The 12,519-nt window shown below is 41.8% G+C and overlaps 1 protein-coding gene and 1 long non-coding RNA gene across 2 annotated transcripts in view; both read left to right on the forward strand.

Annotated features, from left to right (window-relative positions):
- The window catches only part of LOC135570982 (uncharacterized), an 80,242-nt gene that overhangs the window by 10,450 nt on the left and 57,273 nt on the right, over positions 1-12,519 (forward strand). The gene's annotated exons all lie outside the window — the stretch shown is intronic.
- Positions 1,586-5,838, forward strand: LOC135570980 (deleted in malignant brain tumors 1 protein-like). Its single transcript, XM_065016801.1, has 6 exons — positions 1,586-1,894; positions 2,323-2,628; positions 2,754-3,032; positions 3,490-3,810; positions 3,914-4,002; positions 4,124-5,838. The coding sequence occupies exons 1-6, from the start codon at positions 1,693-1,695 to the stop codon at positions 4,256-4,258; spliced, it is 1,332 nt and encodes a 443-aa protein (XP_064872873.1). The 5' UTR covers positions 1,586-1,692; the 3' UTR covers positions 4,259-5,838.

Genomic DNA, 12,519 nt, shown 5'->3' on the forward strand with positions numbered 1-12,519 from the left:
GAGAGGGGGAGAAAAGGAGAAGAGGAGGGGAGAAGAGTAGAGGTGGGAGGAGAGGGTAGGAGACGAGAAGAGAGGGGTTGAAGAGGAGAGGAGAGGGGGAGAAGAGAAGGGAGAAGAATAGAGGTGGGAGGAGAGGGAGGAGAGGGTAGGAGAGGAGAGGGAGAGTAGTAAAGGAGGGAGGAGAGGGGAGGAGAGGGGCGAGGAGAGGGGGAGAAGGGAGAAGAATAGAGGTGGGAGGAGAGGGTAGGAGAGGGGCGAGGAGAGGAGAAGAGGAGGGAGGAGAGGGGAGGAGAGGGGCGAGGAGAGGGGGAGAAGGGAGAAGAATAGAGGTGGGAGGAGAGGGTAGGAGAGGGGCGAGGAGAGGAGAAGAGGAGGGGGAGAAGAGTGGGGAGAAGGGGGAGAAGAGGAGAAGAGAGGGAGAGTAGTAGAGGTGGGAGGAGAGTGGAGGAGAGGGGAGAGGAGAAGAGGGGGAGAAGAGAGGTAGGAGAATGAGGAGAAGAGGGGAGAAGGGAGTAGAGGTGGGAGGAGAGGGTAGGAGAGGAGAAGAGAGGGGGAGAAGAGGAGAAGAGGGGTTGAAGAGGAGAGGAGAGGGGGAGAAGAGTAGAGGTGGGAGGAGAGGGTAGGAGAGGGGCAAGGAGTGGAGAGGAGAGGAGAGTAGAAGAGAGGGGGAGAAGAGGAGGAGAGAGGGGTTGAAGAGGAGGAGAGAGGGGGCGGAGAGGAGAGGGGAGAAGAGGGGGAGAGGGGTTGAAGAGGAGGAGAGAGGGGGCGAAGAGGAGAGGGGAGAAGAGGAGGAGAGAGGGGGAGAAGAGTAGAGTTGGGAGGAGAGGAGAGGAGAAGAGAGGGGGAGAAGAGTAGAGGTGGGAGGAGAGGGGAGGAGAGGGGCGAGGGGAGGAGAGGAGAAGAAAGGGGGAGAAGAGGAGAGGGGGAAGGGGGAAGAAGAGGGGGTGGGTGAAGAGGAGAGGAGGGGGAGAAGAGGAGAAGAGAAGGGGGAGAAGAGGAGAAAAGAGGGGTTGAAGAGGAGAAGAGAGGGGGTGAAGAGGAGAGGAGAGGGGGAGTTCATTAACTCAAGATTGCATGGCTGAGTGTTTGATTTTATACATCTGTCAGGAAGGGGTGTGGCTGAAATAGAATCCACTAATTTGAAGGGGTGTCCACATACTTTTGTATATATAGTGTATGTACACGTTGTTGCACCATACCAACGATAAGCCTGTCTTCCCCATCACATCATGAAAGGTCATGTTGATGTTCATTTAACCTCTGTCTCTCTCTTCCTCTGATTCCTCCCTTTCTCCTCTGTCTCTGTCTCTCTCTTTCTCCTCAGATCTCCAGGCTCAAAGTGTCAGTCCACCAGGTAGGTAGAGTATAAATCTACAGTGATTATAGCAGTTCAATATTAGTCAACTTTATTATCCCACATGGAGAAATTCATGTGTCCATACAAACCATTCTAAACCCCAATAACAAGTAGTGTTTTATGGAACTATTAATACTTGTCAACCACAAAGCATCACTGCTGTTAGAATAACAGAATCACTGTCATCATCTGTCCTCACCACTGTGTTTTCCTCTCTGCTGTTTACAGCTGAATACTCAGTCAGACTGGTGAATGGGACCACTTCCTGTTCTGGGACAGTGGAAGTCTTCTATGAAGGAGAGTGGTCAGGTGTATGTTCTGGGTGGTGGAGCATAATGAAAGAGGTTAAGGTTGTGTGTAGAGAGATGGACTGTGGGAATCCTGTATCTGAATCTAGAGGACCTATGATTGAAGATGGAAGAGGAGGAGTCAGACTATTGAGATGTAGTGGACATGAGTCTTCTATTAGACAGTGTAACATCAAAGGAGGACCTGGTTTCTGTATTGGTGGATATTATCATCATGTGACCTGTTCAGGTAAGAGACTGGTCTTATTGAGAGATTTATTTATACATTATACAATATTACCATGTATCATGTTTTATGTGTTTTTATTTAATTTAAATAGAGGGAGAGATGTCAGATGTATTTAAACATTATATTTGTGTTTGTCATATTGGTTTATGGGAGATGTTCATGGGCAGATCATTGTAGTTCAGATGGTACTGAAGTGAAGCTGCCTGATGGATGTCCAGCTGTTTATTTTCTATAAAGTGAAGTGAACTTATTCCTGTCTCCTGCCTGCATTATTCCCAACCCGATCCTGAGTGACTAAGAACCCATTTCTACCTCTTACAGTATCAAACATAGCAAACTACTATCTTTTATCCAACATATTTGTGTTCAGTCCTCGACAGTGTCATCAACAAAACTGATTGAATGTTCAACCAACTCTTTTTCTCCAGAGTCTGTGCGGCTTGTGGGTGGAGCTGGTCTCTGCTCTGGGAGAGTGGAGGTGAAGTCCAATCAGTCCTGGGCCTCAGTGTGTGAAGCTGACTTTGACCGGCAGGATGCAGAGGTAGTCTGTAGGGATGTTGGCTGTGGGGCTCCTGCAGCTCTACAGGGGGGGCTCTATGGAGGAGGTGGGGGTCAGACCTGGGATAAAGAGTTCCAGTGTAAAGGCAATGAGTCCCTTCTCCTGGACTGTGACACCTCAGACAGAGAGAACAACACCTGCCTACCTGGTAATGCTGTTGGACTCACCTGCTCAGGTAAGAAACAGTTTGTCACTCAATAAACATTGTTTCTCATCTGGAGTGAAGAATATGAGAGACAATATAGGTGTGTTTTAGTGAGAAAATAGTAAGATTACTGTCTCTCTCTTTTCTTTTCTCAGAGCCTGATGATGTGAGGCTGGTGGGAGGAGGCAGTCGCTGTGCTGGTGGAGTGGAGTGGTACTACCAGGGAGAGTGGAGGATTGTGGGAGCTGATGACAGGGACCAGGAGGATGTAGCTGCAGTAGTGTGTAGACAGATGGGTTGTGGCTCCACTGTTTCAGCACTACGTGGAGACACCACTAGAGGGTTTGGAGTTTTCTGTGATGGGGATGAATCTTCACTGAGGGAATGTTCCAGAAGTTATTATCTCCTTCCTGGACTCACAGTGATCTGCTCAGGTAATAACAACATACTATAATTATATTCAACTGATTTCCTTCATTCATACAACTTCCTCTGCACCTCTCATGATGACTGTTTCACTTGTCAGTCTGCTTTACTAAATAGATCACTCAGTCAAGTAGAAATCAAATACAACTTAAATATCCCAGAATGCTTTTGTATTTGAGTGTTATCTCAGTGAACGTCTCTACTCACTACCACTGTCACATGTCATGTTATTGTCACATCTAAATGAGGAAAGTAGTTGAGGAGCTACGTTTTCTTTTTCTCTCCTCTTGTTCCAGATGTCCTGCTTCAGCCTGATATCAACATATGTTGTCTCAGTGACTGTAGGCCCACTACTCATGTTGCCCTGTGAGGGAGGGTGGCTGGCACTGTTACATGCTGATGTTATTGTCATATCTATAGGAAACTAGTTGAAGAGGTTTTTCTTGTTCTCTTTTATTGTTACAGATCTCCTGGTCCAGCCTGATATCTTCCTGACTGACCCAATGGGAGGGGTCTTCAGGGGCCACCAGGGGCCCGAGATGTTCAGGGGCTACAACTTCACCATCACCTGCTCCACTCAGCCACAGTACCCAGGAGGCTCCTTCCTCCTCACGTTCACCGGCTCCAACAGAACCCAGACCCAGCCAGCTGTCAATCACTCTGCTGCCTTCCTCTTCCCTGCTGCAGATGACTCCCACCAAGGGAACTACAGCTGTGTTTATGAGAATGATGTTTTCTCTCATAACTTCTCCTCTGAGAGTGAGCTCCTCTCCCTCACCATCACAGGTAACTGAACATGAACCAGACTTATAACTTTGTCATTGACAGATTTCCCACAGATCTATGTGATGATGATCAGTCCCCTCATCAAAGGTGTTTCTGTTTGCAGCCTCTCCTCTGCCAGCCTTCATCATCAGACACGTTGTAGTGCTGCTGATCCTACTGACAACAATCACCACCTCCTACCTGTACTACAAGGTAAAGACATTTACTCAGACGTTACAAGTCATTTAAACTAGAGGGAGAGGGTGAGGGGGAGGGAGAGAGAATGGAGATACTAGAGAGTAAATGTCTGACTGTTGGTGCTGTGTCTCCCTAGCCCACCAGGAGGCAGAAGAGAGTGAACAGGGTGAGCAGCATGGATCTTTATGTCAATGCCATGGAGATGGTCTCTCTGAGCTCCAGAGCTGAAGCTGGACCGGGAGAGGAGAGAGCAGCCCAGGGGACGGAGTAGGAGTAGAATGAACTGACCCTACATGCTGATCAAAGGTCCGTTTTGTGTTTTAAGTCGATGGTCAGCAGTGGACTGGTGTTTAAAATGTGGTGATGAACCTGAAGTGGTTCTAATTTTAATAACAAGTTCAGAATTAGTTTATCTTTCTAGAACCTTGGAAGAAATCTAAAAGGAGTGACTGCAACCACCATTATTCATTTAGTTTGGTTTTTACCACCAGAGAAACATGGGGTTTTGGGTAACATGGGGTTTTGGTAACATGGGGTTTTGGGGTAACATGGGGTTTTGGTAACATGGGGTTTTGGTAACATGGGGTTTTGGGGTAACATGGGGTTTTGGGTAACATGGGGTTTTGGTAACATGGGGTTTTGGGGTAACATGGGGTTTTGGGTAACATGGGGTTTTGGGTAACATGGGGTTTTGGGTAACATGGGGTTTTGGGGTAACATGGGGTTTTGGGTAACATGGGGTTTTGGTAACATGGGGTTTTGGGTAACATGGGGTTTGGGTAACATGGGGTTTGGGTAACATGGGGTTTGGGTAACATGGGGTTTGGGTAACATGGGGTTTTGGGTAACATGGGGTTTTGGTAACATGGGGTTTTGGGTAACATGGGGGTTTTGGTAACATGGGGTTTGGGTAACATGGGGGTAACATGGGGTTTGGGTAACATGGGGGTAACATGGGGTTTGGGTAACATGGGGGTAACATGGGGTTTGGGTAACATGGGGTTTGGGTAACATGGGGGTAACATGGGGTTTGGGTAACATGGGGTTTGGGTAACATGGGGTTCTGGGTAACATGTGGCTTTAATTATTTTAAGAGATCTCAATTACGTCTGTTTTGTGTCCAGAATGTATTGATTTTTGCTTTTGTCTTCATGTCTTTATCTTATTTAGTGTCTCTTAGATTCTTTATCTTATTTAATGTCTCTTAGATTCTTTATCTTATTTAGTGTCTCTTAGATTCTTTATCTTGAAGTGTTTCCATTATTAGTCCAGGTATTATTATAATCATCTGTTCATTCTTTGTATTTTGAAACATTTTTTAATAAAGGGGTTTGTTGTTGTTTACCTCTCATGATGTTATTGATTATAAATGTTATGATATTGATTATGATGTAGATTAGTGTTATGTTGTTAGTAGTATAGAGATAATGATGTTATTGATTATAAACGTTATGATATTGATTATGATGTAGATTAGTGTTATGTTGTTAGTAGTATAGAGATAATGATGTTATTGATTATAAACGTTATGATATTGATTATGATGTAGATTAGTGTTATGATGTTAGTAGTATAGAGATAATGATGTTATTGATTATAAACGTTATGATATTGATTATGATGTAGATTAGTGTTATGTTGTTAGTAGTATAGAGATAATGATGTTATTGATTATAAATGTTATATTGATTATGATGTAGATTAGTGTTATGTTGTTAGTAGTATAGAGATAATGATGTTATTGATTATAAATGTTATGATATTGATTATGATGTAGATTAGTGTTATGATGTTGCTCTCTAAACTGCCATGTAATCAACTGAATGCTTTTAATAAAATTACAGGCTGTCAGTCTTGTGTGATTTAATTATTAGACAGACTACAACATACAGTATGAATTAACTGAGATCAGTCTGTGTGATTCCCCTCTTGGACAGACTACAACATACAGTATGAATTAACTGAGATCAGTCTGTGTGATTCCCCTCTTGGACAGACTACAACATACAGTATGAATTAACTGAGATCAGTCTGTGTGATTCCCCTCTTGGACAGACTACAACATACAGTATGAATTAACTGAGATCAGTCTGTGTGATTCCCCTCTTGGACAGACTACAACATACAGTATGAATTAACTGAGATCAGTCTGTGTGATTCCCCTCTTGGACAGACTACAACATACAGTATGAATTAACTGAGATCAGTCTGTGTGATTCCCCTCTTGGACAGACTACAACATACAGTATGAATTAACTGAGATCAGTCTGTGTGATTCCCCTCTTGGACAGACTACAACATACAGTATGAATGAACTGAGATCAGTCTGTGTGATTTAATTATTAGACAGACTACAACATACAGTATGAATGAACCGAGATCAGTCTGTGTGATTCCCCTCTTGGACAGACTACAACATACAGTATGAATTAACTGGTCATACATTTGGCAGGACGTTAGGAAGTGCATCTCAGTTTCCACCTCATTTTGTGGGCTGTGTGCACATAGCCTGTCTTCTCTGGAGAGCCAGGTACTGACCTGTATATAGTCCTGCTATTGTTATTTTACTGCTGCTCTTTAATTACTAGTAACTTTAATTTCATATTCTTATCCTTAGGGGCTCGTAACTAATACAATTTGATTTGAGTTCTGCCTACGGCAGCCTTTCTCAATAGCAAGGCTATGCTCACTGTGTCTGTTCATAGTCAATGCTTTCCTTAAGAAATGGGTCAGTCATAGTGGTCAGGTATTCTGCCACTGTGACCCTTGTCATTAATTCCATGGTGCTCTATTCTGGAATATTAACTGGCGTTTGTCGCCCCCTGGTGGAAATAACCTCTTATTGATCTCGCTGTCTTTAGAGATCTCTGCAGTTTGTACCTCGCAGCACACCGTACAAATATTTGAGGTTGAACTCTTATATTACCGTTCTGCTGGCAGCAGGATAATATGCTGGCAGCACAACAGTAGATTATTTTCTTCTAAATAAGAGTTCCCCTGCAAAGACGAGCACAATTTTGAGAATATCTATTATTTTAGCACTGTAGTTCAATACAACTATTTTTCACAGCAGTGCAACCACTTTTGAAACAAATAAATGGATAATTTGACATATTTTAATATTGTATAATTTATACCAGCATTTCTTTTGACAGTTTCCAAACTGAATACTGGTATGTTAAGTGATATTGTGTAGGTCAGTGGTGTCGTGGTGCCTGGAGAAGTTGGTATTCAGTACTCTAATTTAGTAAAACATTTTCCAAACTGCCCAGAGAAGGAAAGGCACCCTGTGTGAAAAGCACGAGAAACAGTGATACACTCTGAATGACCTAAATGATGAATCCCATATTGGTCTTTCACAGTCAGACAAACCCAAGCTGTACTGTTCAGTAGGATAATAGTAGACCAACCCAAGCTGTACTGTTCAGTAGGATAATAGTAGACCAAACCAAGCTGTACTGTTCAGTAGGATAATAGTAGACCAACCCAAGCTGTACTGTTCAGTAGGATAATAGTAGACCAACCCAAGCTGTACTGTTCAGTAGGATAATAATAGACCAACCCAAGCTGTACTGTTCAGTAGGATAATAGTAGACCAACCCAAGCTGTACTGTTCAGTAGGATAATAGTAGACCAACCCAAGCTGTACTGTTCAGTAGGATAATAGTAGACCAACCCAAGCTGTCCTGTTCAGTAGGATAATAGTAGACCAACCCAAGCTGTCCTGTTCAGTAGGATAATAGTAGACCAAACCAAGCTGTACTGTTCAGTAGGATAATAGTAGACCAACCCAAGCTGAACTGTTCAGTAGGATAATAGTAGACCAACCCAAGCTGTACTGTTCAGTAGGATAATAGTAGACCAAGCTGTACTGTTCAGTAGGATAATAGTAGACCAACCCAAGCTGTCCTGTTCAGTAGGATAATAGTAGACCAAGCTGTACTGTTCAGTAGGATAATAGTAGACCAACCCAAGCTGTACTGTTCAGTAGGATAATAGTAGACCCACCCAAGCTGTACTGTTCAGTAGGATAATAGTAGACTAACCAAAGCAGTACTGTTCAGTAGGATAATAGTAGACCAACCCAAGCTGTACTGTTCAGTAGGATAATAGTAATACTATTATTGAAACAGAGAAACTGACGAAGAAACAGGTTTCAGAATTGATCTCATTTATATTTCAGGTTTTCATTCTCAAAGTCAGACTTTAAACAGAAAAACAATACAATTGTTCTATAACTTAAATAAAAAATAGAAATAGGATAGGAGTTTATAACAATGCTTAAACCACATCAGGAGACCACGTTTGAGTTTTGGGAAAAATCTAAGAAATGTAGATTTGAGAGTAGTTCCCCTTCAATTCAAGTGTGAACCTGTAGTACAGGCACCTAGCACTATTGTTGGATTAGCAGTGTTTATATAGTACAGACACCTAGCACTATTGTTTTATTAGCAGTGTTTATATAGTACAGACACCTACACTATTGTTGTATTAACAGTGTTTATATAGTACAGACACCTAGCACTATTGTTGGATTAGCAGTGGTTATATAGTAGACACCTAGCACTATTGTTGTATTAGCAGTGTTTATATAGTACAGACACCTAGCACTATTGTTGTATTAGCAGTGTTTATATAGTACAGACACCTAGCACTATTGTTGGATTAACAGTGTTTATATAGTACAGACACTTAGCACTATTGTTGGATTAACAGTGTTTATATAGTACAGACACCTAGCACTATTGTTGGATTAACAGTGTTTATATAGTACAGACACTTAGCACTATTGTTGGATTAGCAGTGTTTATATAGTACAGACACCTAGTACTATTGTTGGATTAGCAGTGGTTATATAGTACAGACACCTAGCACTATTGTTGGATTAGCAGTGGTTATATAGTACAGACACCTAGCACTATTGTTGTATTAGCAGTGTTTATATAGTACAGACACTTAGCACTATTGTTGGATTAGCAGTGGTTATATAGTACAGACACCTAGCACTATTGTTGTATTAGCAGTGGTTATATAGTACAGACACCTAGCACTATTGTTGGATTAGCAGTGGTTATATAGTACAGACACCTAGCACTATTGTTGTATTAGCAGTGGTTATATAGTACAGACACCTAGCACTATTGTTGTATTAGCAGTGTTTATATAGTACAGACACTTAGCACTATTGTTGGATTAACAGTGTTTATATAGTACAGACACCTAGCACTATTGTTGTATTAACAGTGTTTATATAGTACAGACAGCTAGCACTATTGTTGTATTAGCAGTGTTTATAGCACTATTGTAACACAAAATATCTGTTAGATAGGAACAACAGTAGTGATACATGGTTAGGTAGGATACAAGATATCTGTTAGATAGGAGCAACAGTAGTGATACATGGTTAGGTAGGATACAAGATATCTGTTAGATAGGAACAACAGTAGTGACACATAGTTAGGTAGGACACAAGATATCTGTTATAGGAGCAACAGTAGTGATACATGGTTAGGTAGGACACAAGATATCTGTTATAGGAGCAACAGTAGTGATACATGGTTAGGTAGGACACAAGACATCTGTTAGATAGGAACAACAGTAGTGATACATGGTTAGACAGGAACAACAGTAGTGATACATGGTTAGGTAGGACACAAGATATCTGTTAGATAGGAACAACAGTAGTGATACATGGTTAGGTAGGACACAAGATATCTGTTAGATAGGAACAACAGTAGTGATACATGGTTAGGTAGGACACAAGATATCTGTTAGATAGGAACAACAGTAGTGACACATGGTTAGGTAGGACACAAGATATCTGTTAGATAGGAACAACAGTAGTGATACATGGTTAGGTAGGACACAAGATATCTGTTAGATAGGAACAACAGTAGTGATACATGGTTAGGTAGGACACAAGACATCTGTTAGATAGGAACAATAGTAGTGACACATGGTTAGGTAGGACACAAGATATCTGTTAGATAGGAACAACAGTAGTGATACATGGTTAGGTAGGACACAAGAGATCTGTTAGATAGGAACAACAGTAGTGATACATGGTTAGGTAGGACACAAGAGATCTGTTAGATAGGAACAACAGTAGTGACACATGGTTAGGTAGGACACAAGATATCTGTTAGATAGGAACAACAGTAGTGATACATGGTTAGGTAGGACACAAGATATCTGTTAGATGGAACAACAGTAACGTTATTGATACAAACCCTCAATGTGAAGTGATATTAATCCATAAATACAGAGCACAAGTACAACCCTTTTATATAAACCTTTTAAGGTAGTAAGAAAATAAACATTCACTTAATATTTCAATAAGTCCCCTGCTAGTAAATCACCTGCTGGTAATAACTAGCGTGACATTGTAGTGCAGAGACCAACGGTGCTCGTTAGCTCGTCATTAACACGGCTAGCTAAGACAGCAACAACTTGGTTAACTGGCTGAAGTAGGTCTTCAATTCATGAACGGCTAAATAAATATCTACAGAGCCACATTCGCTATTGACTTTAGGATATATGAACCAGTTTTCCAAAAGCACTATTGTGTTATACAGTTTGAAACAGTTTTTATGTACAGAGGAAGAGGACTCGAACCTGCTCTCAGAATATCTGTCAGACTGAGGAGCGGGCAGACCAACTTCCCAAATAGGGGAGAAGCACTCAAAACCTACTAGTTGTTCTTTCAAAGAAAATTATACAAAAATGGTAGGTCCGAAGATCTCTCGTATTACCAACATTACTACAATGGCAGCAAATATTTTAATGAATTCAGTAACACATAATGAAAGGAAACGTTATTTATATCACCCCTTTTCCTGAGGTGAATGGTTTCACCCACGACTCTCCCGGAACTGAGGCTTTGACATCAACAGTTTCACTTTGTTACGCCTTTGGTGAGCAAAACAGCTAATAACGTAGCTAAAAACTGACATGATCCTCAATCGAGAAATCTGTTCATATCTAAATACATGGCTCTGCTTTGGTCTATTCCATTGATATTGTCAAACTGAACATTACATTGAACATGTGAGTCATTTAGCAGACGCTCTTATCCAGAGAGACTTACAGTAGTGACTGGATACATTTTCATACGTTGCATTGGCAGGACAATTCCATTAGTAGTTGGGAGGAGAGCAGAAACAGCCTAACACCTCCACTGATACTGTGTAACCTGTCTGCAGTCAACCAGCCATCCAGACTGAAGTGAAGGCCTTGTTACAGAATGAAAACGCCTTCTCTTTCGTCGGCATGGCAACCTGTAAACATGTCAGTGGCGTCACAATGTTGCACAACAGCAGCAGAACATTGGATGGAGGGTCATTGTATCATTACACAGTGTCACTGTCTATTCTACTGTATTGGTACATGTGGTATTACAATACATTAGAACAGGGGTGTCAAACTCAAATACCCAGTGGGCCAAAATGTAAAACCTGAACAAAGTCACGGGCCAACATTGAACAAATTAACCTTTTAATATGGACCCAAACAAGTTTTGCTTTAACATTGAATATGGAACAAGCATCGCTTATTACCATACAATATATAATTTAATAGTGGAGACATGCAAAATCGAATTTCAAATGAAAAAACACATCAATGGCATTCATTTATTAAATAAATAAAATTTAAATAAAAATTGTATGCCTCTTTTCTATTTGCAGCCTTCTGATTTAAATACCAAAATAAACTTTTTCCACTGGCTAATAATTTGACAAATAAAATGATAATAAATCAATCAACCATTCAAGCCCATGCCTTGTAGCAAGAAAAAGTGCATAAAGAAAACGTTAATTATTGCACACTGGTCTAATCTGATCTGCCCAAGCCAGATACCTGGCATCTCTTCTTGGATGCTAGTTCATCAATGTCTGGGCTCAAGCTCTGATCTGAAGAAATCCTCAGTATCGAGCGAAGATGTTCATCAGTCAGACGTCTCCTGTGAGTTGTTTTGGTCATCTTCATCGAGGAGAAAAGTTGCTCGCATAGATAAGTGCTGCCGAACATGGAGAGCATCTGAGCAGCTTGGGTGCGGAGCTGAGGCATTGTGTCAGGGATGAACCGTGGAAACTGTGCGGAGCCCACAGCATCATACTTTGACTTCAGCGTGTCGTTGCACTGGAGTTCAATCAGCTCCATTTGGATGTTGGTTGGTGCATTTTCCACATCAACTGCGAAGGGATTACTAAGCAGTTCAAACTTGCATTTCTGGGCATCGAAGTCGGCAAATCGCCGGCTAAACTCAGCGGCGAGAACACTGAGTTTTTCAGCAAACTGTGCGCATGGGAACACGGCGGTAGAGATCTGCGCTTTTATGGATTGGCAGCAGGGAAAATGGCAAGGGTTTCCTTGCAGCATCTGATTCTCCCACAGGCACAGTTTAGTTTTGAAGGCCCTCACTGCAGCATACATGTCTGTGATGATGCGCCCCCGCCCCTGAAGCTGCAGGTTCAGCGCATCGAGATGGCTCGAGATGTCACAGAGAAAGGCCAGCTCACACAGGAACTTTTG

Source organism: Oncorhynchus nerka, unplaced genomic scaffold (assembly GCF_034236695.1).
Source record: "Oncorhynchus nerka isolate Pitt River unplaced genomic scaffold, Oner_Uvic_2.0 unplaced_scaffold_865, whole genome shotgun sequence".
In the NCBI taxonomy this organism is placed as follows: Eukaryota; Metazoa; Chordata; class Actinopteri; order Salmoniformes; family Salmonidae; genus Oncorhynchus; species Oncorhynchus nerka.